General features: G+C 41.0%; 2 protein-coding genes across 3 annotated transcripts in view; both read right to left on the reverse strand.

The window, feature by feature from the left end:
- Nucleotides 1-7,100, reverse strand: part of LOC134655719 (uncharacterized) — a 36,584-nt gene extending 29,484 nt beyond the window's left edge. For both annotated transcript variants that reach the window (XM_063511180.1, XM_063511179.1), the window contains exon 1: nucleotides 6,885-7,100. In XM_063511180.1, coding sequence (XP_063367250.1) covers nucleotides 6,885-6,956 — 72 coding nt within the window. In that variant the 5' untranslated portion in view covers nucleotides 6,957-7,100. The remainder of the gene's footprint in view (nucleotides 1-6,884) is intronic.
- A 1,285-nt stretch (nucleotides 7,101-8,385) lies between these two features.
- LOC134656151 (translation initiation factor IF-2, mitochondrial) lies at nucleotides 8,386-27,598 on the reverse strand. Its single transcript, XM_063511677.1, has 16 exons — nucleotides 27,327-27,598; nucleotides 27,111-27,246; nucleotides 26,815-26,935; nucleotides 25,543-25,706; nucleotides 24,877-25,057; nucleotides 23,956-24,132; nucleotides 22,699-22,748; nucleotides 21,211-21,425; nucleotides 20,848-20,926; nucleotides 19,641-19,766; nucleotides 18,511-18,663; nucleotides 16,250-16,322; nucleotides 15,262-15,383; nucleotides 13,568-13,751; nucleotides 11,938-12,078; nucleotides 8,386-8,559 (listed from the first exon to the last, which is right to left on the reverse strand). The coding sequence occupies exons 1-16, from the start codon at nucleotides 27,347-27,349 to the stop codon at nucleotides 8,387-8,389; spliced, it is 2,118 nt and encodes a 705-aa protein (XP_063367747.1). The 5' UTR covers nucleotides 27,350-27,598; the 3' UTR covers nucleotide 8,386.
- Between the last annotated feature and the right edge of the window lie 36 nt (nucleotides 27,599-27,634).

Consider the following 27,634-nt stretch of genomic DNA (forward strand, 5'->3'; position numbering starts at 1 on the left):
CAGAAACGCCAAATCCTGAATAGTGATTGGCACGATTGGTAATGTCATTTTCACCACACCAGCTCGGAAAGGCTTACTTTGCACTTCAAAGACTGATAGCAAAGTTGCATTTTATTCACATGTAGTAATCAAATGCCAATTTTGAGTGGTTTTCCTATGTTTGCTGGTAGAATTTACTTTTAAATGATGATTTTGGATGATAAATATTTAATAACATTCATTTGGATTTGATTTTGTTTGATATTTTCATTTAATATTTGCTTCGGGTTGGTGTGGTGAAAATTTTTGTGTTTCACTCGGGGGCAAATTTTGTTCAACCCTTCGTGCTTTGAAACCCTGGCAACGCTCAAGATTCCATTTTTCGAACCACTCGCTACGCTCGTGGTTCAATTTTGGAATCTTTCGCTTGCTCGGGAATCAATATTAGCACGAGCGGTTAAACAACAACTTTGCCCCCTTGTAAAACAAATAACTATTTCATTACCAATCGTGCGAATGTATAAAATGTCATTCAATGGAACTTGCTAACTATGTAAACAAACCACCATACTAAAATTGACACTGAATGTCAATTTACTAGTAAGTTTTGTTTACATAGTTAGCAAGTTCTATTGAATGACACTTTAGGTACGACTATAGTTTGGGCATGAGCAACCTTTCCTGTCACTGTAGAAAGGTATACCTTATTCCTTATCTAAAAAAATATTTTACGCGTTTCTCTATACACCTATTAACAAGTCGCTCTCTAATAATTATTTACGAGTACCTACCTACTATTAGACCGCGAGCCACGAACAGGTTTCCATGACCAATCGCCTCCCAGGCGATAACTCCTATAGTGGTTAACGGCTACGTATGATGAATCCTCGTGGACGTCAGCTGCCGCTCCGTTGGTGGGTTGAGGAATGGCAGCAACCGAAACACGTAAAAAAAAAATATTTTCAGTCATCGCCTCCCGTTTGATACTTTGCCAGATGATAGTTTAGGTGCTATTGTTAATAAAAAAAATCGTCAGCCGGTTGTATCGCGGTGGAAACACCGTCAGCTGGTCACATGAACATGTAAAAAAAAAAATTTTTTTCAGTCATCGCCTCCCGCTTGATACTTTGTCAGATGATAGTTTAGGTGCTATTGTTAATAAAAAACATCGTCAGCCGGTTGTATCGCGGTGGAATCACCGTCAGCTGGTCACATGAACATGTAAAAAAAATTTTTTTTTTTCAGTCATCGCCTCCCGCTTGATACTTTGTCAGATGATAGTTTAGGTGCTATTGTTAATAAAAAAAATCGTCAGCCGGTTGTATTGCGGTGGAATCACCGTCAGCTGGTCACATGAACATGTAAAAAAAATTTTTTTTTTCAGTCATCGCCTCCCGCTTGATACTTTGTCAGATGATAGTTTAGGTGCTATTGTTAATAAAAATAATCGTCAGCCGGTTGTATCGCGGTGGAATCACCGTCAGCTGGTCACATGAACATGTAAAAAAAAATTTTTTTTTCAGTCATCGCCTCCCGCTTGATACTTTGTCAGATGATAGTTTAGGTGCTATTGTTAATAAAAAACATCGTCAGCCGGTTGTATCGCGGTGGAATCACCGTCAGCTGGTCATATGAACATATATTAGATTTTTATTTATTTATTTGCTTGATATGTTCATGTGACCAGCTGACGGTGATTCCACCGCGATACAACCGGCTGACGATGTTTTTTATTAACAATAGCACCTAAACTATCATCTGACAAAGTATCAAGCGGGAGGCGATGACTGAAAAAATATTTTTTTTTTACATGTTCATGTGACCAGCTGACGGTGATTCCACCGCGATACAACCGGCTGACGATCTCTTTTATTAACAATAGCACCTAAACTATCATCCGACAAAGTATCAAGCGGGAGGCGATGACTGAAAAAATATTTTTTTTTTACATGTTCATGTGACCAGCTGACGGTGATTCCACCGCGATACAACCGGCTGACGATTCTTTTTATTAATAATAGCACCTAAACTATCATCTGACAAAGTATCAAGCGGGAGGCGATGACTGAAAAAATATTTTTTTTTTACATGTTCATGTGACCAGCTGACGGTGATTCCCCCGCGATACAAGCGGCTGACGATTTGTTTTATTAACAATAGCACCTAAACTATCATCTGACAAAGTATCAAGCGGGAGGCGATGACTGAAAAAAAAATTTTTTTTTACATGTTCATGTGACCAGCTGACGGTGATTCCACCGCGATACAACCGGCTGACGATTCTTTTTATTAATAATAGCACCTAAACTATCATCTGGCAAAGTATCAAACGGGAGGCGATGACTGAAACCAATTATTTTAAATTTCAGATTGTATTTATTTATTTGCTTTATAAATTCATGTGACCAGCTGACGGTGATTCCACCGCGATACAACCGGCTGACGATTTTTTTTATTAACAATATCACCTAAACTATCATCTGACAAAGTATCAAGCGGGAGGCGATGACTGAAAAAATATTTTTTTTTTACATGTTCATGTGACCAGCTGACGGTGATTCCACCGCGATACAACCGGCTGACGATTTGTTTTATTAACAATAGCACCTAAACTATCATCTGACAAAATATCAAGCGGGAGGCGATGACTGAAAAAAAAAATTTTTTTTACATGTTCATGTGACCAGCTGACGGTGATTCCACCGCGATACAACCGGCTGACGAGTTTTTTTATTAACAATAGCACCTAAACTATCATCTGACAAAGTATCAAGCGGGAGGCGATGACTGAAAAAAAAATTTTTTTTTACATGTTCATGTGTACCTACAGCTGACGGTGATTCCACCGCGATACAACCGGCTGACGATTGTTTTTATTAACAATAGCACCTAATCTTTCATCTGACTAAGTATCAAACGGGAGGCGATGACTGAAAAAAAAATTTTTTTTTACGTGTTTCGGTGGCTGCCATTCCTCAACCCACCAACGTAGCGGCAGCTGACGTCCACGAGGGTTCATCATATATGGCCGTTAACCAGTATACGAGTTTTCACCCGGGAGGCGATGACTGACGAAATTTGCGCCTGGCTCGTGGACCATATAGCCACTATAGGTATGCTTCAGTTACACCGGGTGGGCCATGTATAACAGGAGAGAAGTAATAAATTAAACTATATTAGGGTCCTCAAACTGACCAACATTTATTCAGCGACTTTTCGTAGGTAACTTAATTGAGTTTTGATTTATAGTACCTATACACTTAAAAGTTAATTCTAAGACGCAATGTATCGTGAATTTTGTTTTGTTTAAAGTGTAACAAGCAACGTCAATTACAATTGATGATAGCTTACATTGAAAATAATAATTACCTAGTTTGTATATTTTTAAAAGAAGGTTGCTAAACAAAAGTTGTATCGTTTGAGGAATACAATATTATATGTTTTAATTATTTGCCCGTGTTACAGGGCTCACCCGGTATATAGTAAGTCATAGCCTCATAGGTACAGGATGGCCAACTTAGAGGTATACAACTTTTTTTTGCCGCCATTTTATTTTGGCGGTAAATATGACAGTTATTGCATGAAAATTAGTTTGTGTAGATACGGCAAATTTATTATAGGGCGTTTTACGACGGAACAACGTGTTTTAATCATTAAAAACAATAGAAACATTAAAAATAACGTTTCCCGGTCGATTAATTTCGAGAAACGGTGACATTGACTGGCCCCCAAGATCGCCTGATTTAACAGCTCCTGACTTTTTTCTGTGGGGCTATCTAAAGGGACGTGTCTATGCTAATAGGCCAACGAACCTTCAGCAATTAAAACAAAATATTCGAAACACTGTCGCTGAGATAACGCCAGAAATGTGTGAAAAAGCGATGAAAAGGGTTCGCATCTGCCATGCTGCTAGAGGTGGACATTTGTCTGACATTATTTTCCATGTGTAATTGCTGACCCTACATATTATATTTAACAAGGAATACTTAATATTTTTTATGTTTTATAGAATAAAATTTCAAAAATAAAGTGCCTCTTATTTGGCCACCCTGTATATACATACCTAGTACTTATATTCCCTAATTTTAAGTAATGTGGCATCTAAAATACTTACAGGGTTTTTGCCCGATTACGAATTTTATTACCTATCTTCTTGAGAACACCCAAATCAAATCCGGTGCCATAACCTGCTTGACCGCTGAAGACTGACCTACCTATAGGTTCGACCGTGCCGGTCAATCAATATACGGGATATACCGATATTGACCGGCACGGTAAGTATAAGTAAGCGGCAGCCCTATCACCAAGATTTTTATATTGATTGTATAATGGGAATTGAATCTGAAAGATGTTTAGCAGTTCTAAATCTAAATTAACTTTTCTAACTTGTCAAATTCCCAATTAATTATTTTTATATATTTTTTTACTGTACCTATTAACTGCATCATGGTTATTATCCCTTGAGATTATAAATAAAATCATGGCTGACTGTTCACCTTGCAAGCGGTTCGATGTTGCCGCGTCAGAAAACAAATTACCTACTAGCCCATTATAATTGTATTTTTGATTACAAACATTAATAGACGCACTATCGTCTATACTCTCCGTCAGATTCACTTTCTGGCAAGGGTTAATTATTTATTTACCCTTCCTAAATTACCTTTTGTTCTGATTTTCGCGCCTTATATTGTGCTGAATTCATTTTGAAGGCTAATTTATTTAGTTAATTGAAAAAAAAAGCTATAACGGATACCTAACTAAATACCTATACTTAATTATTTAAGTTATTGAGATAAAGTGTGCTTTAGAAGAATTTAGACGAAACATTTCCCACGAACTTCCTGTGTGTTGACGATTTAATAATAGACGCGTAACTCATTAAATCCTGGAAACGACCTTCTTGGCTCTAATAAAACTATGTCTCAGGCTGTTAATGTAGGTAACTTTGTTTCTACATCATTTTAATACAAATATATGCTGCGTAACAAATATATGTGTAGTTTATCATCAGTCCTTTGCATCCGGCTCGAAGGACCATTTTTATCCTTGAAACATTTTACAAGTGCATCGAATGTACCTAACTATATATATATATATTTTAAGAAATAATATGCCACAATTAGAATTTTGGAAAATGTTATCTCACAACTAAAGAAAGACCCAGAAAGAAGATTTAAAAAAGAACCATGTTAGTAGAGTCGAGTTCATCACCGACCCTTGTCCCCAGTCCATGGGTATTGAAAAAGAAAAATAGAACATAAAAATGCAAGCTTTATTAAAAATTCAGTCTAAATAAACCATAGAGCTTAAATATTTAAATAAAATGTATACACGAAAAAAAACATCAAAAAAAGCTTTAAATAACGATTCACTTCTACTTGCTTAAACATTAAAGTAGAGCGATCACATTGCGTTAGCGAATACTGATTAGAGGCCGAGGGGAATTAGGGATTGGGGGGGATGGGAGCCGGGCCTAGACGCGGTAAGAGTAGTGACGGTAGGTGGTGCCGTGGGGCAGGCGGCCGCTGGTGGTGGAGGAGTACGAGTATCCGCCAGGGCCTCCCAGGCTGCTGCTGCGCTCCGAGGTGTAATTGTATCCGCCGGGCCCGCTGCCGGTGCGGCGCTCGGTCGACGTGCTGTACGAGGAACGCTGCGGCAGGCCTCTGCCGTCGGACCTCTCCGACGTGCTGGAGTACGAGTAGGAGTACTGCTCGTCGGCGCGGCGGGGCGCCGTGTCGCGGTCCACCACCACGTAGTGCCTCGGCGTCTGCAACAACCGGGCCCTTAGCACCACCGCGCCACACCCCACCGCCCTCGCACCAGCCCGACTATCTATCTAGGATCCGTTATATTTCCCACCGTTAATGAATCCGCGATAACAAGTTTATCGAACCCGTCTCGTCTTCCGTGTCATTCCTGATAGCGACCGCCTAATAAGTTTGTACCGTATCGGTATTTTCGTCCTTCGCGGGACTACCCCCGAAAACCCCCATACTAATTGAGCATACGTCTCGAGTGGACGAAGTTAGGGTTAACTACAAAAGCGAAAGCGACACAAAATTTTCCACGCGTCCCGTTCAATAAGAAGCGTAGTTGGAATAGTAGACGTGTCGGCGCGGCTCGTGCATGGGTATGCCGTGCTTGTGCGCCAGGGCCACGTCCATGTGGTCGCGGGGGGTGGCCAGCGGGTCCGCCGCGTAGGCGCGCTCGCGCTGGCCCACGGCGGCGAGCACGCGCGCGCGCGTCTGCTCGCGCGGCGACACGTAGGGCGCCAGCGCCCGCAGCTTGCTCTCCGGCGCCGGCGGGATGGCGGCGCGCGCCACCGGGTCCAGGATGCTCGGCCGCGTCGCCCGCGCCGCGCGCCGCCCGAACGCCGTCACCGGGTCCGGCACGAGACTCGGCCGCGGCACGTACGGCACCTTCTCCCAGTCCCCGACCGTCGGCCGCTGCAAGCGTAAGTGGCCGTTTAGTCGGCCGCGCCTCCAGCCGCGGCTATATTTGGCGCGCCCGCGGGAGCTCCGCTTTCCGAGTCCGTTTCACGATCTGACCCACTTGCGGAATATTCCCGGTTCCCTACCGCTCCTGTCGACGCGAAACTCCTAACCTGGGGCACTTAATGAAAGCAATCAGGAATGTTTACAAGCGGAAGTCGTCGCGAGACGTTTCGACATCTGTTATCCCTACGAGGACCGAGACGAAAACTTGTTAAATGGTTGAAGATTGATTAGATAGAGTGAGAGTCGAGGGTCGAGCTGGTGCGAGGGTGTCCGGCTCCCGGGAGAGAGAGTTGGGGCGAGGAGCGGTGCACTGCACGCTCAGAGGTGTGCGGTCGCGGCGGGGCCGGCCGAGCGGTGCACCCGGCCGGCCCGGCCGCGACGGGGCGGTGTTAGGTACACGAGACTCACCGTGAGGCTGCTGTAGGTGGACGTCGGCCTGTAAGGGCGGCGGGTGGTATAAAAATCACTTTCGTAAACCATGGTTGCTGTTTCGGTATCGTTCGTGTGTGACTCGCGGCGGTCAGATCTCGACTGAGGCGCGCTGCCAGCTCTACGCGCGACGCCGCGCCGGATATATTTAGACCACTGTCATTGCAATTTCCACGTCACTCCCGCGCTTTTCCTCAAATATTATAAAACGGAATAAATATAAAGGTTGCAAGGGCCCTACAATTGGGTTAAGGCGAATTACATATGACTGGAATGCATTTATAAATGCAGCCGATCGAAATAAACCGTGGTTTGTTTACGCCGATGAGTCATGGAATGCTTTTACTTCGAGAAGGTTGAAAGTAGGAGTCGGATGGCTATTTACAATAGTTGATTCAAAGTCATCTACGCCGTAGTGTTTCCAGAACACCTTCATCAGTATCGAACCGTGAAGCGTCGGTGGGACTTGGCAAACCTAGCGCTCTGTCATCAATGAAATTATTCTTTCACTTCCGTAATACCTACAATTACGCAACTGAGCACTTTGGCTCAAACGTCGTAAACAAAATATTACGTATTTCTAATGAGACGTGTAATAGTGAGACATTTTCTATGAATCATTGGATATAAATTTTTCTACTTTAGGTGGTTTGACTGAGGCGGTTGGTAAGAAATTATTATGGTTAACTACGGACTGGTTCAAGGCTTAAACTGCATGACGCTTATTGTGAACTGTGAAATTTAAATACATTAAACTAGTTTTAGTCCCAAAACTCAGCTATTTTCTACTAGTTACTAGAAAATCGCCGCATAACTTCTTCACCAACCGCCTGAATAAGTGGCAGACGTATTATTGCTATACATATAAAATATCTAATAGTAATTAATATATTTACTAAGTCTTAAAAGTAACCCGGGGTCTCAACCAGTCCGCTCGCTAGCGTCAACAAAATTATAACAGCTGAATGTGTCCCCTGGGGGCCGATTTTTGAATTTCGAGCGGTCGATTTCGTCACTCGAAAATGTGTGGAAAACGGCGAAATGCAATTTTTTAAATACGAGCGATAGTAATTGGGAATCTAGTGGTATTGGCCATTCATTTTCAATTCTATTAGTAGAATTTAAATGCCTATTAGTGGAGATATTATTGAACGAAATACACGAAATCGAGCGGTCGAATTTCAAAAATCGGCCCCCTGGGCTCACAACCGCATTCCAAATCACACTTTACCTTGTTGACGTCATTTATAAAATCCTGTTGATGTACAATGTATGTATGTAGAGATCGCTTACAGCGATAAGACAGCCTGTTGCTACCTTTATTTACATTGTAAATCTGTTTTTAAATATTGTTTTCTTTGTGGTGCAATAAATAATATTTATTCTTAGTATTATGTATTAATGTATGGGTCGAAAGTAAAGCAGAGATAATTAAAACAAAATATCTAATGTACACATTTATAATGTCTTAAATCTATGTCTTAAAAACCGGGGTCCCAACCGGTGCGGTCGCTAGCGTCTACAAGCTTGTAACAGACTAACGTGTCTCCGGGGCTCACGGACACTTCGGTCGAGTCCAGCCGCAAGCCGCACTCCATGTCGCGCTTTATGGTGCTCACTTCGTCTTTCAGGTGTTTCATGGAGGATAATTTACCTGAAAAAAAAATGTTAGGTCAAAGGTGCTGTCTGGCAATTTCATTAAGGTTCATTCTAAGGTTCTTCTTTCAGACTCACTGAGCGTAAGCGTGAACGAGATGGCTGTGCGTGTCGGATCGCGGATATCATATAAGTTTGTGAATTTTAATTTTTTGTAGGTTTTAAAAAAAAATTAATCGACGAGTTCGTTCAAAAATAAAATTGCGTACTTAATTAAGAGCCAACAGGAGCTAAGATTTAAATATTTTAGGTAAATACCTACCCGTCTCGATAACGGAAGCGGCTCCTAAAACTAGTGCGATAAGGACAAGGCGAAAAATCCTGCGTAAAAATATCAAAAATCGAGGTTTCGTACTCGACTGTTTCCTCCTCCAAAACTTAACCAATCGTAACCAAATTTGGAAATCTAAATGATTATGACATTATCTGTGTCGGACCGTTTTGCTTTTTTGACTAATTGATGTCAGTTTTGAATAGCACGCCTCTTATTGCGGCATAGTCAATTAGGCCATTTTGGCCATTTTTGAAGGGCTCTAGCGCCTTAAAAAATAAAAATATCAAAAAAAGCAAAACGGTCCGACACAGATATTGACAATATTAATCTGTGTTGAAAAAATCATTGCTCTAGCATCAAAACCCACGGAGGAAACAGTCGAGTACGTTTGTATGGAGAAATGACCACTCCTGTTGGCTCTTAAAGTAAAGCAATAAAATTTTAGAAGAAATTGTCGTATTTTAGCTTTGGTGCAAAAACTGTTATTTTTTTTAAGTTGCGTTTTAGCCCTATGTTCGTATTTATTTTCGAGTCGAGCGAATGTCAAGAAATCAAGTTTCGAATTGATAAAATTTTTGGCAACAGTATTTTGATCCTAAAAAAAAAGCGCTATAATTTTTCAAAAACTTTGCTGGCTGAACCTACTGCACCTTAGCTCGTTATTGAATCGCTCGCGTACTGCACGCGCGCTGCTTATCGTATTATACCTGTACCTACCACGTAATGCAAGCAAACAGTTAGTAAGCCTTTCGCAAACAGGCGCAATCGACAGCAATTGCCTATTTTGCTTGAAATACCAGGGCCCCTTTCGAGATTCATTCGACAACTGTCAGATTTCGCGTCCACTTCAATTCAACAGTTGATTGAATCGCATGTTCATCAACTGCGGATAATATCATTATATATATTATACAGATGTCTGTTTAGTGGGTTTGGCTTCACCAGTAATCTAATCTATTAAGATTACTCTGGATAGGACATACTATTCGAAGAGGGGAAACGAATAACGCAAGCATCGCTTCCGGTTGGAAACCGCCGGACGAAGGCCGTGGCTCTTGGCAACCGTCTGCCGTAAGTGAGCTGGAGCGAGGCCAGAAGGGTTGCTGAAGATAGGAAGGAGTGGCGCGAGCTTTTGACAACAACAACAATACATACGACAACAACAGTAATCTACGTGTGACAAGAAAAAGTTGATTAACCCACTTAGACTGACTTATAATTCTAAGAGGGGAAACGAATAACGCAAGCATCGCTTCCGGTTGGAAACCGCCGGACGAAGGCCGTGGCTCTTGGCAACGGTCTGCCGTAAGTGAGCTGGAGCGAGGCCAGAAGGGCTGCTGAAGATAGGAAGGCGTGGCGCGAGCTTTTGACAACAACAACAATACAGACAACAACAACAGTAATCTACGTGTGACAAGAAAAAGTTGATTAACACACTTAGACTGACTTATAATTCGAAGAGGGGAAACGAATAACGCAAGCATCGCTTCCGGTTGGAAACCGCCGGACGAAGGCCGTGGCTCTTGGCAACGGTCTGCCGTAAGTGAGCTGGAGCGAGGCCAGAAGGGTTGCTGAAGATAGGAAGGAGTGGCGCGAGCTTTTGACAACAACAACAACAATACATACGACAACAACAATACAGACAACAACAACAGTAATCTAAGGCAGGCGTGTCTCACTCCGCGATTTCGTCGCTTTGCTACAGGTAGCTAAAAGTACATCCGTTCGGCCCCAATTTTGGGGAAAGCCATAAGCCGCGCGTGGCGCTGTCGCCACCTAGCGGCCATATCTGTGCTGATCGTAACAGACGCGTTTTGTTAGAGAGTGAGTCTTCTGTACTTAGTACTATTATTTATTCTGTGTCTAAGGGTATATTAGCCTTTACCTTCGTAGAAGAAGTAGGGAAGCGCTGGTGGCCTAGCGGTAAGAGCGTGCGACTTGCAATCCGGAGGTCGCGGGTTCAAACCCGGGCTCGTACCAATGAGTTTTTCGGAACTTATGTACGAAATATCATTTGATATTTACCAGTCGCTTTTCGGTGAAGGAAAACATCGTGAGGAAACCGGACTAACCCCAATAAGGGCTTAGTTTACCCTCTGGATTGGAAGGTCAGATGGCAGTCGCTTTCGTAAAAATTAGTGCCTATGTCAATAGGGATGATGACACATGTTGAATTTTATAACAAAATCTAGTAAAATAGATAGCAAACGAGCAATTTATCACAATAATGTGGATATTAAAATAAAATATTAAAAAATTACAAAATTACAGGACCCGAAAGTTTCAAAATTTAAGTTTTTTTTAACTTCCAAAAACGATAAAAGTAAGGGTACCATTCGATTCCTTACATTTCATCCAAAAAAATATTGTATAGCAACTATATACATTAACGCAATATTTCACCGACAAAAACGCAATTTTCTTGTTTTGTCCATACTACAAGATGGGCGATGACGTCACGGCCTCTGGCCGTTTTGTATAGGACGTTTCGCGAGTGAAGTGCGACTGTCGGACTTTGACTACAATTTCTGACTTTTGTGTTACTTTAATGCAATGGGTCCCATATAGACATTTGATCCTAAAAACAAACCCGATCGATTGATACCATAAAAAAAACCGGCCAAGTGCGAGTCGGACTCGCGCACGGAGGGTTCCGCACCATCAACAAAAAATAGAGCAAAACAAGCAAAAAAACGGTCACCCATCCAAGTACTGACCCCGCCCGACGTTGCTTAACTTCGGTAAAAAATCACGTTTGTTGTATGGGAGCCCCACTTAAATCTTTATTTTATTCTGTTTTTAGTATTTGTTGTTATAGCGGCAACAGAAATACATCATCTGTGAAAATTTCAACTGTCTAGCTATCACGGTTCGTGAGATACAGCCTGGTGACAGACGGACGGACGGACGGACGGACGGACGGACGGACGGATGGACGGACGGACAGCGGAGTCTTAGTAATAGGGTCCCGTTTTTACCCTTTGGGTACGGAACCCTAAAAATTAGTCATGTAGCCTATTCTTGGGATTAGTTGCCAAGCGGACCCCAGGCTCCCATGAGCCGTGGGAAAAATGCCGGGACAACGCGAGGAAGATCCTTTACCTTCGTAGATGACTTCTCCGCCCCGTATGAGTCGGTAGAGCGCGTTCCGTTGCAGAGCGCCCTTCACGCAGCGGCACCCGGCCACGGGGACTTTACGCTTGCCTTCCGTCACCATGAACTGCTGGAGAACGTTGGCCTCGCCTGGACAATGGAAGTTTGTCAGTTATCTATGCGACGTGAGGCTAGTATAATACAAGCGACCCGACCCGGCTTCGCATGGATTACACAAAACCTTAACACAATCAGTGCCGAAAACCCGACTATCGGGTATTTTATGATCGGGATCGTTCGGGATGATTCGGGAGCTTTATATAACGAAATTTTTGTGGCCAGGCGCGGATGTCTTGTTTGGCTGGGTGGCAATGAATGTGTTAGCAAATTATATACATAAACCTTCCTAAATAATCAAGACCAGCGTCAAGGTACTCATAAGATACCTTGACACCAAGCTGAGTGGAAACCTTTTCAGCGACGTTTTAAACCTTTTTTGTGACATGTTTTTGTAAAATGTTGTATTTAAAGCGTCCTGAATAAATTTTATTATATTCTATTCACTCTAGTGATAGGTGAAAATCGCATGAAAATCCGTTCAGTAGTATTTGTGTTTATCGCGAACATAGACACAAACCGACAGACGCGGCAGGGGACTTTGTTTTATAAAATGTAGTGATTTTCAACCCCTAAAGCAAAAAGAGGGACAAAAAATCTAGCACCGAGAAATTGTACACGAACAACACCCCACTTTCCGACCCTTTGAGGTTTTTTATTGTCGTCCATGTCCATATGGATGGTATTCCATCTGTCCAATATCTTGGTCCAATGTAGATTTGCGTCTCACAATTTGCTTAATGAGAAAGTGAGACGCAATGCACATTCAACAAAGAAATTGGACAAGTGGAATACCATCCTATGCGACGCGTCCTGGTGAACGAACACGCCGTGGATACACCAGTTTGCAAAACACTCGCTACTTTTTTCGCAAATGGCGTGCTAGCGAGACATGCGCCAGATCTAAATGCTCTTGGATTCTAAAATTGCGGCATTCCATTAGAAAGGTGTCCTAAAGCTTCAAGTGCAATAAGGACGTATTCATCTGAAATTCCAACAGAAGTTCTGATCGAAACGTCCTTATTGCAGACGAAGCATAAGGGCCCTTCTCTGATGGAAAGCCACAATAGGGTTTTCTCCTACTAACCAAATCAGTTACTTTTTTAGAACTGTCAAAACGATTTGCTAATATGAAATTTACATGAAACATTACATCGTGACGTCACGGTCAACTCACCTACTTTTTATATTTCTATTCGATTTATTAAATAGAACTTGTGTTTAAAAATAACTCCTATCTGTGTTTTTCTAATAATTATCGGGTGGTTTATTTCATGCATGATGTAAAATAATTTATTTACAGTACATATGGCACTAGTGCGTAAAATAGCACTTTTCGTGCGTATGTCGAAACTTTAAAGTGCCATATGTACTGTAAAACGTTGTTCGATACACGTGCGAATAGGTAATTCGCAACTCGTGTCGATTTAATTTATCGCCACTCGTTTCGAATTTCCTCTTTTTCGCACTTGTATCGAAAATAACTATTTAAATACAGTATCCTATTGTCACAATAAGTTACCTATAATCTCTTCCTCCTGTCTCTTCGGGATCCTCGCACTGAGCTCATCTTTCACATCGTCGACTAGTTTGTAAATGATGTTGTGTTTCTTCAGGCCGATGTTCTTGTTCTTGGCCTCGACGACCAGCGGCGCGGGGCAGTCCACGTTGAAAGCGTATATCACGGCATTGAACGCTTCTGCTATCTGAAAGTAACGCGAGTTTAACCTTTTGAACGCTTTATAAAAAACCGGCCAAGTGCGAGTCGGACTCGCGCACGGAGGGTTCCGCACCATCAACAAAAAATAGAGCAAAACAAGCAAAAAACGGTCACCCATCCAAGTACCCCCGCCCGACGTTGCTTAACTTCGCTCAAAAATCACGTTTGTTGTATGGGAGCCCCACTTAAATCTTTATTTTATTCTGTTTTTAGTATTTGTTGTTATAGCGGCAACAGAAATACATCATCTGTGAAAATTTCAACTGTCTAGCTATCACGGTTCGTGAGATACAGCCTGGTGACAGACGGACGGACGGACGGACGGACAGCGGAGTCTTAGTAATAGGGTCCCGTTTTTACCCTTTGGGTGCGGAACCCTAATAAAAACGTCACTTATACGCCAAGGTAACGGACGCAAGCGAGCTAATGTAAACCTTACTTGAAAGTGTCAAGGCTACTTTGTCCTTGACGCTGTGGGCACGACTAGTAATGACGACTTTGGGTGTTCTTGGCTTTCAAAAGGTTGAGCTTTGTAGGCGTCATAAGTCACCCATGCAGGTTGGATCTTTACGGTTTACCCAAAGGGTAGGGACCCTATTACTATGACCACTGTCCGTCTGTCTGTCACCAGACTGTATCTCATTAACCGTGATAGCTAGACAGTTGAAATTTTCACTGATGTATTTCTGTTGCCGCTATAGCACAGAATAAATAATAGTACTAGGTACAGAAGACTCACTCTCTAACAAAACGCGTCTGTTACGATCAGCACAGATATGGCCGGTAGGTGGCGACAGCGCCACGCGCGGCTTATGGCTAGCCACCAAAATTGGTGTGGAACGGATGTACTTTTAGCTACCTGTAGCAAAGCGACGAAATCGCGGAGTTAGCCACGCCTGGCTATAGCAACAAATACTAAAAACAAAATAAATATTTAAGTGGGGCTCCCACACAGCAAACGTGATTTTTCTGCTAAAATCGTATACGAGTTCGCGTGCCGTCTAAATGAGCCCTAACACTGTACGGAAACATTAGGTAGGTAGGCCATCAGATATATCGGAGCGGCTAAGGCGCTCACAATACCTGAACACGCACTCTAACGCCCTGACAATAAAGGTGTGTTCAGATATTTGTGAGCGCCTTAGCCGCCCCATATATATTAGATATTTTCAATGTAAAGTTTAGTAGTTTCAAACGACTGACCTTGAAGTGTATTAATGGGCTTTAATTAGATAGTTATTAGTTAACTCTAAGTGCACTTTTAGTTTGTTATTATTGTAACTTCAATTTCATTTCAACTTTGAAATCTATTTAGTTTAGTACTACTTATATAAGTTATATGGTTAATATATATTCTAATTAAGGAAACTGTAGGTCTATAAGTCTGATAACCCTTCATTATAATAATGTATTACTATAAGAGACTGTTTGTTTCTAAATAAAGAAAAATTAAAATTAAATTAAATATCTGATGGCGACTGTACAATCAAGTTTACCTCCAGATCGTTGGGAGTGACGGGGCCAACTCCGAAGTGGACGAGGTCGAGCCGCACGGTGTCGTGCTCGTCGTACGTCTCCAGGATGTCCAGGATCGCCTCCACGGACCCGTCCACGTCACCTGACACATCAATTATAATAAAATAGATGCAAATTTTCTCAACCCTAAAGCTTTGGATTCCTCCGAAAACGGTGCCGTCATATAGCGGCAGCAAAAGACGGCCGCCTTTACGGTGGCGACATGTGGAAAGTACTACGGCGTCATAACACACCGTCAGCCACCATGGTCAAAGCGGCAAATTTGAAAAATGTAGGCGCGATGGGATAACGTCCCATAGAAAATTTGAATTTCGCGCCTTTTCCTACTGACAAGATTTGCTTGATCATCTATAATTTACTTGGAGGATGAAATATCATCAGAAGAGGAAAATAATCGTAGTACGGAATCATTTATTCAAATCTCGTGTCATTTATTCAAAATGGCGTCACCGCTATCTAATAAAACGTTCACGAAACTATCGACAAGGTCATGACGGCCGTCATCTTACGTTACGTTGACAATCAACGTAACGTAACGCCGTCTAGGAAACCGCGCCATCTTGTTTACATAGACAACGTTCTAGTGACGTCAGTCAACGCTATATAGCGGCCATAATATGACGGCACCGTTTTCGGAGGAATCCAAAGCTTAACGTGCATTCTGCGATCGTAGTACAAGTGTTCAATCCAAAATATCCCAGGTTAGTTTATTAAGATATCACGTTGCTGTTAATTTTTATATTACTCAACAACAACAAAGATGTTTTGATCCTTTGACATTGAAAAGGCCCGGTTTGAAAAATGCTTATAAGACATCACACCGATACAATACTGATCTTCAACCAAAAACGTCACTTTTGACACTGACAGATCGGTATCGTATCGGAGTGACATATCATAAGCGTTGTTCGAATCGGGCCGTTAGTAAGCATTGTCTCGTAATTTTACCTTTAACGATAACGCTGAGCGTCGGATGGTCGTCGTACTGGATCATCTTCTGACGCGGTCCCACGGGTCGTAACTGTGCGAACAAGAAATTGTTAGAATCGGTGTAAGTTAAGAGCCAACAGAAGTGGTCATTTCTCCATACAAACGTACTCGACTGTTTCCTCCGTGGGTTTTGAAGCTAGAGCAATGATTTTTTCAACACGGATTAATATTGTCAATATCTGTGTCGGACCGTTTTGCTTTTTTTAATATTTTTGTTTTTTAAGGCGCTAGAGCCCTTCAAAAATTGCCAAAATGACCTAATTGCCTATGCCGCAATGAGAGGCGTGGTATTCAATACTGATATCAATTAGCCAAAAAAGCAAAACGGTCCGACACAGATAATTTCGTAATCATTTAGATTTCCAAATTTGGTTACGATTGGTTAAGTTTTGGAGGAGGAAACAGTCGAGTACGAAACCGAGATTTTTGAGATTTTTACGCAGGATTTTTCACCTTGTCCTTATCGCACTAGTTTTAGGAGCCGCTTCCGTTAGCGAGACGGGTATATTTACCTAAAATATTTAAATATCAGCTCCTGTTTCGTCTTAAGAATCCAATTTTAACCAAAGCATTAGGGCCATTAGGTATCATCATTCGCTTGCTCTTGTCCCATCCACTTGGGGTCGGCGCAACATGTCTTTCTGTTCCATAGCTCACTGTCACCCGTCATCTCATCATTCAGTTGCGTTCGTTTCATATCATCTCTCACACAGTCCATCCACCTTTTCCTCGGTTTTCCTCTCCTCGTACTTTTTCATTCCTAACATGGTCTAATAAAACATGGTCTTCTCTTCCCAGAGTGTCACTTGCCTACGTCACAATAACATTGCCACTTTATTTCAACATAACATGTTACATGGGTACATTATATCTATGGTTAATAAGTTAAAATATTTCTTTATAATTTTACAATTTCCATTTATATGTATTTTATCTTAAATTTTACAATAACACGTCATTTTTAATTATTCGTTAGCAATATCTTCCGATTCACGAAAGAAATTTCAGACATTCGGGTAATTCTGTTTACACTACTGGCGACACAGGATAGCGCTGTCACATTTGACAATCCGCCATGTTGTCCCTGACCGTCATCCTTGTCGAACGCGTGTTAATTGTTATTTCCTTCTCGCTCAGTGTCAGCAGTCGCAGTGTTTTCCAAACTTTTCACGTCGTAAGCTTGATAATTAATGTTTTGTTACGAAAATGGTTGGCTGTTCTATTCGGAACTGTAAGAGTAGGAGTGAAAAGGGCAGTATAGATTTGTTTTATTTTACTATGTTTCTACATGAATAACTTAAAATGAATGCCGTTAAAATAATATTCACCGTTGGTTAAAATTCTCCCACATTTTAAAGTTTGAGAACCTGTAAACAGCATGATGACGTAGGCAAGTGACAGTTAGGTCATTCGCGAATCTCGGAAGAGAGTACCAGGCGGAGTATATTATTATACCATGATTCCTAATAGCTTTCTCGTCCAATAACTTTCATCCCTCCGCATCACATGCCCGTTCTTAAAGCATTAGGTATATGCTCTGTTTAGGATTTGCTTTTTCTTTATAAAAAAAAGATATTAGAAAACATTATAAAATTGAAAGTTATAAAAAATATAGTTTAACATAAAACACGCCCCACAATTATTATCAAAATTGAAATACACCAAGTCGAGAGAGCCACTTCTCTCGCTCCAGTGTTTTTGACTTTTGATAATAGGCTACATGACTAATTTTCATTTATGGTATCAATCGATCGGGTTTGTTTTTTGGATCAAATGTCTATATGGGACCCATTGCATTAAAGTAACACAAAAGTCAGAAATTGTAGTCAAAGTCCGACAGTCGCACTTCACTCGTGAAACGCCCTATACAAAACGGCCAGAGGCCGTGACGTCATCGCCCATCTTGTAGTATGGACAAAACAAGAAAATTGCGTTTTTGTCGGTGAAATATTGCGTTTATGTATATAGTTGCTATACAATATTTTTTGGATGAAATGTAAGGAATCGAATGGTACCCTTACTTTTATCGTTTTTGGAAGTTAAAAAAAACTTAAATTTTGAAACTTTCAGGTCCTGTAATTTTGTAATTTTTCAATATTTTATTTTAATATCCATATTATTGTGATAAATTGCTCGTTTGCTATTTTACTAGATTTTGTTATAAAATTCAACATGTGTCATCATCCCTATTGTCTTTTCTAAACATGTATATTCCTTACCCGCATCCTGCCCATAGCCCGTTTCCTCTCTAGTTGCTGGCGGTACTGCTGGCGATGTGCGGCCGCCTTGGCGGCGATCACCTCGAGGTCGGAGGCTTGCTTCTCCTTCATGCGCTGGTTGTGCCGCCATTTCATCACCTCGGCGGCGCGTTTCTACACAAGTTGGCATTTTATTAAAGTTTATGAAGTCTCTAAGAGTCAGAGTAAGAGAGTATGAGTCTCTTCCTTATAAAAACTACATAAGATAGGCAGTACCGTCTTTACCAAAAAATTAATAAGACTCCACTGTCCATCTGTCACCAGGCTGTATCTCGTAAACCGTGACAGTTGAAATTTTTGACAGATGATATTTTTCTGTTGCCGCTGTAAAAACAAATACTAAACAAGTACGGAACCCTCGGTGGGTGGACAGCAACAGTATATGTGATTACCCATAATAAATAGTAGATCATAGTAGAAAAATGTTAGTTTAATTAGCTTTCTTTACTTTCTTAAAGGGCCCCAAATTCTTATGTGCCCAGGGGCCCCAGCATAGTTTAAAACGGCCCTGAAGATAGGTACACTTTGATATGGAAAGCCGAATATTGTTACCTAATAGCAAGCTAGCGACGACACTGGAATCGAAAGCACCAGTCCAAAGTGAACACACACCGAGGACACCTTTCGGAAAAAATGATCGGCCCTCCGCTCCGCAGAGCATAACACATTAACAAGCATTGCACCCAAACCTCCACTACTAGCATCAGTGTGAAGGTTAAAAGGATTGTTTTGGAATTAACTTCGCGCCACTGGTTTGACCCTACTGCCTAATTGACAGAGGACCTTCTAACACCCCTTGATCCTCAAAGCATTTTAACGCAGTTAACATGACATTGCACCAGTTTAAAGACTAGTATTATTATTACTATTCCGACTTTTTACTGTAAGTAATAATGAATTACTTTTGCTTCTTATTGTATGTATCCTACCTTAGGCTTATGCTATATGTTTTATGAACCTCCAGATCTTTTTAGTAGAAAGATTTATGTGCGTATTACACACTTCTGACTTATGTATCATGTATGACTGTATGTGTTCTGAATAAATAAAATAAAAATAATATTAATAAATAGTATGTTGAAGGTAGTTACCTCAGAGCTGACTTCGAGCACCTGATCGCCGGCAGAGGGCAGCTCCCGCCAGCCCAGCACCGACACGGGGGTTGATGGCGGCGCTTCCAACACGACACGGCCTTCAGCAGAGTTTAACACGCGCACCTACAAACATATTACAGAAATTATAGTTCGTTTTTTTTAGCATTAGAAAGAACTTGCAAGAAGGTAAGCGATCTTGACATGTCTTTTAATTGAAAAACGCTTTTTAAAAATCAAAAACTATTACTTATGAAAGCAGAAGAATATAAATCAGTGGTTTCTAACCTTTTCAGTCCGGTCACCCCTATGACTAACTAGGGACCCTGATTTTACCCCTCCTCCCAATGGTAATAAAAAATATAAAGCGTGTACGTTTGTTGTATTGTTAAATTAGGTTAGCTTATTACCCCCGTAAAATACCAGTTTTACCCCTACGGGGGTAATTACCCCCAGGTTAGGAACCACTGATATAAATGATCGTATTAGATTCATAATTGTTACATATTTGCCGTAACTTATTTTTAAAATGTTTTTCAATTAAAAGACACATCAAGATTGTTTACCTTATTTCTAAAGCTAAAAAAACGAACTATAGGCCTGACAAAGATCTGAAGCGCTAGTGGCCTAGCGGTAAGAGCGTGCGACTTGCAATCCTGAGGTCGCGGGTTCAAACGCCGGCTCGTACCAATGAGTTTTTCGAAATTTATGTACGAAATATCATTTGATATTAGTCGCTTTTCGGTGAAGGAAAACATCGCGAGGAAACCGGACTAATCCCAATAGGCCTAGTTTCCCCTCTGGGTTGGAAGGTCAGATGGCAGTCGCTTTCGTAAAAACTAGTGGCCACGCCAATTCTTGGGATTAGTTGCCAAGCGGACCCCAGGCTCCCATGAGCCGTGGCAAAAATGCCGGGACAACGCGAGGAAGATGATGATGAGGCCTGACAAAGATATCTTTCAGTAAAAAAGTTTCAGTCAAAACAATAGTGAATGGTTATTGTTAAAACACTAAAGGCTTAGCGTCACTTGCACCATCGCACTCACCAGGAATTAGCCGGTTAAACCGTTAACCCAGTGTCAAATTGTACTAGTAGGTTAATCCCGGGATACTGGGATGCAAGTGGCCCTTAGAAGACGCAAAAACAAAAGAACGTAGAAATGTGTACTGTATGAATAGCGATCTAGTTTTTGCAAAAATGGCGTACCTTGGCCCATCCACTACCAGCTACAATGACACTGCCGCGGCGTAGAGTTCCTCTTTGCACCAAAACTGTAGCTTGTTTTCTAAAAACAGAAGAAATTAAATGTAAGACAATGTAGAATAAAATATGAAAGTAAAAGTCAGCTCTAAATAGCAGAATGGATCCAGATAATTTTATACCATTTAAATCCGGCTTATAATCGACACATTTAGATGTTAGCGTAAAAACATTGTCAAGGCAATGTGCATTTATAAGCTGAGCTGGCAGCGTCAACGCTTCCACTAAAGTATCCAATTTAGATACTTTAGCGCTGAGACCGGGATGACTTGAACACTAAAAGATTAAACTTAGAGCAAAGATACACACCCCGTCCTCGGATCGAGTTGCGCCTCAATAACCACACCCTCGACATATCCGCTCGGGTCCGCCTTCAACTCCATAAGCTGAGCTTGTAACGTTAGTGCCTCCACTAAAGTATCCAGATTGGTCTTCTTTAGTGCTGAGACCGGGATGGCTTGGATGTCGCCGCCGAGGGCTTCGCAAACCACGCCATGCTGCGCTAGCGAGCGCATCGTGTTTTCCTAGAACAATGGTGTTGCCGAAGTGATTCCAAAACTGATTACCACTTAATTTTTATTCAATTTTTAAAATGTACAGTAAAATGGAAAACTATCAGGTTCTAACATAGACTAGGAATCCTCTAGACCAGCGGTCGGCAACCTTTTAGCAGCCAAGGGCCACATAGTAGGTAACGAAGTTGACACGGGCCGCACTTTGTTAATATTTATGACTAGACTAGACATTGTCGTTTGTCAATATTACATATAAAATAGCCAGGGAGGCTCGCGGGCCGCAAGTGACAGGTTCACGGGCCGCATGTGGCCCGCGAGCCGCGGGTTGCCGACCGCTGCTCTAGACGGAGTTTAGAGCAATTATTTCATGAAACCGATGCTGCCAAAAATACTGGGGTGCGGGGGACGAGGTGAGCGAGTCCCGCGCCGTGATTGGTCCGTTCAAAGATACGGACGTCACACAAAGACACTTTGACTCGAAAATGGAGTAAAACTACCGTATATTTGTGGCAGAGGGGGTAGCGCTACTATGCTGTCTGGAGGATGTTTTGTCTGTGACTCCGGTCTCTGGACACTGGCCAACTGCTCTACCAACTGAGCTACCAATTATTTTATTTTATGCTATACATCGCTTTCGTAAATTCGTAACCCTAATTGCCCTTATATCGGTAAAGCGTTGTAATGAATTAAGCATAATGAAACCACTCACAGGTCACAGATGATAGTTTCAGTTCCATCGTAGGCTCTGTCTTCACTTTCCATCAGGCGGTCTATAGTTCGTTTTTTTTAGCATTAGAAATAAGGTAAATAATCTTGATGTGTCTTTCATTGAAAAACACATTTTAAAAATAAGTCACGGCAAATATGTAACAATTATGAATCTAATACGATCATTTATATTCTTCTGCTTTCATAAATCATAAGTAATAGTTACTGATTTTTAAAAAGCGTTTTTCAATTAAAAGATATGTCAAGATCGCTTATCTTCTTTCAAGTTCTTTCTAATGCTAAAAAAAACGAACTTTAGCATGAGTTGCGTTTTCGCGCGCATCTGGCACGACTTCAAGCATGGACTCGCGCGCGAGAACGCAACTCATGCTAGACCGCCGGGTGTGACTAGAGCCAATCGCCAATCAGTTTATTATATAAAAAAAAATGCAGCCAATTAATGACTGATTTATAAAATATAGATTCTTAATTTGAATAGTAGTTTAAGAGTTTATTTTTTATATAAATCATCTGTGAGCTGCTCAACAAAAAAGTGAACTTGAGGCATACCTACAATGTTCACACCTGGCTTGTCGATTTTGTTGATCGCCACCAGTATGGGCACTGGAAACAAAACAGTACATTGAAACAACATTTTACTACAGCGATAATTAGTCATGTCCTAAAATGCTCTTACAAATCACCTATTTGCGGAAATCGTGGCGAGTAATAAAAATGAAAGTTTGATCCACTTCAAAACGATATGTCATACATTGCCTGCCAGTTTAAAGCTATGTCCAGACGAGACAATTCTTCGCCAATCTGATGAAATTGTCCGATCAAATCAGGACGTGCAGACGCAACGCCAATTTCGATACTTATTACCGATAAAATGGGGTGCGGACGCAAGAATTTCGTTTTGGAGCACTTTTTAACTTAGCGGGCTCAAATATCACCATAAATCATAAATTGGTGATTAAATTGGAGATTGACGCAAATTTCATTTCTGATCAAATCGGTCGATTTGATCATCCCGGCTGGATACCGCTTAACACCAGATAGCAATACATAGCTGGTAAAAATTGTACATTTTTCGTACATTACATTTATTTATTTACTAGCTGTTGCCCGCGACTTCGTACCCGTGGATTAGTATATTTTCCCCATACAAACTTTGGACCCCCATTTCACCCCTTTAGGGGATGAATTTTGAAAAATCCTTTCTTAGTGGACCCCTAGACCTTATAAGGAATCTACTTGCCAAATTTGGACTTTCTAGTCCCAGCGGTTAGGGCTGTGCGTTGATATAAGTCAGTCAGTCAGGTCTTTCACATTTATATATACAGGGTGGCCCATTTAGATCGGTCAGTATGGGAAAATCTGAAACTATAAGACATACGACGATCTCTTCTTAGGAACCATGTCATCGATTTTAGTAACAAGAAAAACTGCATTCATACTTTTAAATTTTTTTTATATAAAATGTATTGAAAAAAATGGTGGCCATTTTGAAAACATATAAAATAAATTAAAGGATATGAAAACAATGCATTTTATTCATTTCAGACATCATGTTTCCTAGTAACATTTACTGCTTAAGACCTACACAATCAATATCTAAATAGAAATAATTTTAGATATTTTTTTTTCAAAACGTCCGGGTTCGATTCCCGAGCTGAGTACACATTTATTTTATGTATGAATGCAGTTTTTCTTGTTACTAAAATCGATGACATGGTTCCTAAGAAGAGATCGTCGTATGTCTTATAGTTTCAGATTTTCCCATACTGACCGATCTAAATGGGCCACCCTGTATATATTAGTCACTGACCGTTAGCTTCCCTCGCCATCCTTACAGACTCCACAGTCTGCTCCATGACTCCATCGTCAGCGGCGACCACTAGCACCACTATATCGGTGGCGAACGCGCCGCGAGACCGCATGGCTGTGAACGCCGCGTGCCCCGGCGTGTCGAGGAATGTCACTGTTTCGCCAGACGCCAGTTTCACTATGGACAAGGGATATAAAATAAGTTCTTAGAAATAATTAACTAACGTGACGTGGTGACATCAAATTTCTACTGTACCACAGAGCAGATGTCTCCAAGAAGGTCATTAGAGATTCTAGGCACTTTAAGTAACGAGAGAGAACAGCAAACTTCGACCTTAAAACCTAAAACTTAAAGCTCAATGCTACACTCTTGGTCCAAAACGGTCCAAACTTGTCTCTAAGTATTGTCCATACGAGTAACACCAGTGTAGCATAGATAATCTCAAACTTACACTTATTAAAGTTCAACTTTCAAATGCTCCAATATGCTGCGTAATGCCACCAAACTCCTGATCCACAACAGACGTGTTCCTCAAGGCGTCTAGACCGTCTAATAGTGTAGTTTTCCCGTGGTCCATGTGGCCAATAACGCAGACGACGGGCGGCCGGGGTCGCAGAGCTTCGGGCTGTGCTGGCGGCGCTGGGACTGCGTCCTTATGTAGCGAAAATCGACCTTAAAACCTAGAATATATAGTCCAACCTTCAAACGCTCCTATATGCTGCGTAATGCCTCCGAACTCCTGATCGACGACAGACGTGTCTCTTAAAGCGTCTAGTAGCGTAGTTTTCCCGTGGTCAACATGTCCCATTACGCAGACGACGGGCGGCCGGGGCCGCAGAGCTTCTGGCGGCGCGGGAGGGGCTGGGACAGCGTTCTTGTATAGCGAAAATCGACCTTAAAACCTAGAATATATAGTCCAACCTTCAAACGCTCCTATATGCTGCGTAATGCCGCCGAACTCCTGATCGACGACGGACGTGTCTCTCAAGGCGTCTAGTAGCGTAGTTTTCCCGTGGTCCACGTGTCCCATTACGCAGACGACGGGCGGTCGGGGCCGCAGCGCTTCGGGCGGCGCGGGCGGGGCCGGGACCGCGTCCTTGTTCTATGGAGTATAAATTTAAATAATGTAATCAAGGTTCAAATTCCTTTGATTCTAGTATTTAGACTATTTTAGGCACACCTTAACCCGAATTTTCGATTAATGTGAAAAATGACTTTACGCTTTCGAAGACTCGTCTAAAATTCAAAAAAAAAACTCGTAAAATGTAAGACAAATTCGAGCTTAACGGTTTGGCTATGTACTACAGCTCCATTCAATGAATATTTGCTTGTAGATGAGCTAACTAACCACCTCCATCACCAGATCAGCTTGATGGTACCAAATTATTGTATTGCCATCTGTTTTACATGCATTTCATACCAAATAGTTTTAAGTTAAGTGGACTTGCAAGACTTTATTACATTACATTGGTAGTTAATTAGCTATAAGTTAATGTGATAAAAGCTTCAATCGATATTAAACTTTCGTGAGATATATTTTAAACTGTGTAAACGATAACAAAAAAAGGTTGTTATAAAACCACTTGCCTCCTCGACCTCTGCCTCTTCATCAGGCCTAGGTACCAGTTTGAACCTGGATCCTGATATTTTGACTATGTCGCGAACAACCTGCGGGTTATGTATCACAGTGTCTGCTTTGTAGTTTATGTCTGATGTTTTGTCCGCAAACTCCAACACTTTGAAGACATGTTCTGAAAGACAGCCAAAAAATATGATGAATGATTACAAAATAAAACATTGCTATAAAAATTACAAGTACATAAATAACTTCTTCCTTGTCGTAATCTCATGGCTGAGGGACGTAACGATTGTGGGCACTCTTGTGGGTGCCACATTGCAGGCTAGCATGCACTGGGCCCAGGACAGAGCGGCTTGGAGGTAAATAAATTACATAGTATGTAATTACAATTTTGTAATTCATGATTCAAAAGAGATTTATTAAACAACCTTAAAAACAATTATTTGTTAAATAAATAAAGATATTTTATTTCACTGCAGGAGTTGATATGGCTGAAGGGTGGGAAGGTGTATACATTTAGTTACAAATTTAATTTTTTAGGGGCTAGCCAGCTTAGATATTACAGTCGACTCTCTATAATTCGAAGTTATCACGAGTTCCCAAGAATATCTCTTTATATTTTGAAATAAATCAATACATTTTTAAGCTCTTGGTAATTCAAACAAAAATAATCAATGCTAAGTAACAAAACGACGCGTTAATTCGAACTCATAGGCGTTAAACACTCTACAATTCGAAGTTATCAGATTGCAGACCTCACAGAGGTAATAATAGACCGCACATTTTGAGACAAGTTCAAGTTCGTCATTGCACTGTTTCGTTGGTTATGTGTACATATTAAAAGTTAGTGTTAGTTACGAGTCCTAAAAAGTATAAATGCTTGACGATTGCTAAAAAGAAGGAGTTAATCGAAAAAGTGGAGGTAGGTGGGATGACAAGTGATGTTGCAAAAGAATTTTCAGATCAGTCTCAGCAATGTGCATTGAAGTAAACTCATGTTTCAGACTTCTTCCGAAACTAACGTTTTATATCTCCTACTCCTACCTACCTACTCAATAATTCGAACTTTCATATTTTTTCTCTCAAAAATTACGAACTTATTTTAAATTTATTTTACTTATTCGAAATTTATTTTAACAGTCCTTTGAGTTTCGAATTAACGAGAGTCGACTGTATCAGAATGTTGAAAGAGAACCCTGTGTTACCTTACATACACATCTCCCAACTATCCAGGACATCATTGTTTTCTGTATGAGAAACAAAGAATAAGCAATACATACCAACATCCTTCTTGAGCACCTCAGCCACATCTCTCACTGTCATGTTCCTCCATATGCCCACCACTTCTGAGCCCGCTTTTGGGGAGTATCTGATAGCTTGCCTCCCTTGAGTTTCTACAGCCTAAAAAACAAAATTCTTAGCATCATTATACAGCGCACAAATAATAAAAATAAATGTTTCAACAATACAACTTAAATGGTACCTACATGATAAAAAGAGCAACGAAACTTGACAGTTAGTTTGCTATACTATCGTTATTACAAGATCTAGACGTCTGAAAGCTGTTATTACACACCTTTTCTTCTATGGATCTTCGTTTCTTGCAATAGATACATGTTACTGACAGTTGACGAGCTTTAATGATATCTGGCGATTTTTTGATACTTGTTAATAGTGGCAGCGTTTCTCTCTGCAATGATCTAATGGGTAAACTGAAAACGAGATAAAGTTGTTATACAACATAATCTAAGTCGGATTATTCATTCTGAATAAAACTAACTTTTGTACTTACCGTAGTAAAAGATTCCTGTACATGTTGTATAGTTTTATAAAACACTAAATTAGAACTAAATAGTAATTACACAATGGTATTACATGTAAATAAAGCAAGGGTTATAAAAAAAATAATAACCATATAAAAACTTTCTTAGGAACCGACGCGCTTGGTGGCCATATATACACGACTTGTTAGCATAATTGTGAGTGAATCTAGCGAATTAGCCAAGAAATTGTGCGATAATGCAGGAATTATATAGAACTGCAAAACATAACCTCAACTTTTGACACTACCAGTCTGACTGAGACTGACAATGACAAGGT

Source organism: Cydia amplana, chromosome 17 (assembly GCF_948474715.1).
Source record: "Cydia amplana chromosome 17, ilCydAmpl1.1, whole genome shotgun sequence".
NCBI classification, from domain to species: domain Eukaryota; kingdom Metazoa; phylum Arthropoda; class Insecta; order Lepidoptera; family Tortricidae; genus Cydia; species Cydia amplana.

Bases quoted from the DNA above. Each gene is read 5' to 3' on its own strand.
- LOC134656151 (XM_063511677.1), bottom strand. From the start codon at position 27,349: ATGTACAGGAATCTTTTACTACG. The intron at 27,247-27,326 runs GTAAGTACAAAA...TCTCGTTTTCAG, and splicing joins TACAGGAATCTTTTACTACG to TTTACCCATTAGATCATTGC. The intron at 25,707-26,814 runs GTATGTATTGCT...GCTGTCTTTCAG, and splicing joins GGTGCTCAAGAAGGATGTTG to AACATGTCTTCAAAGTGTTG.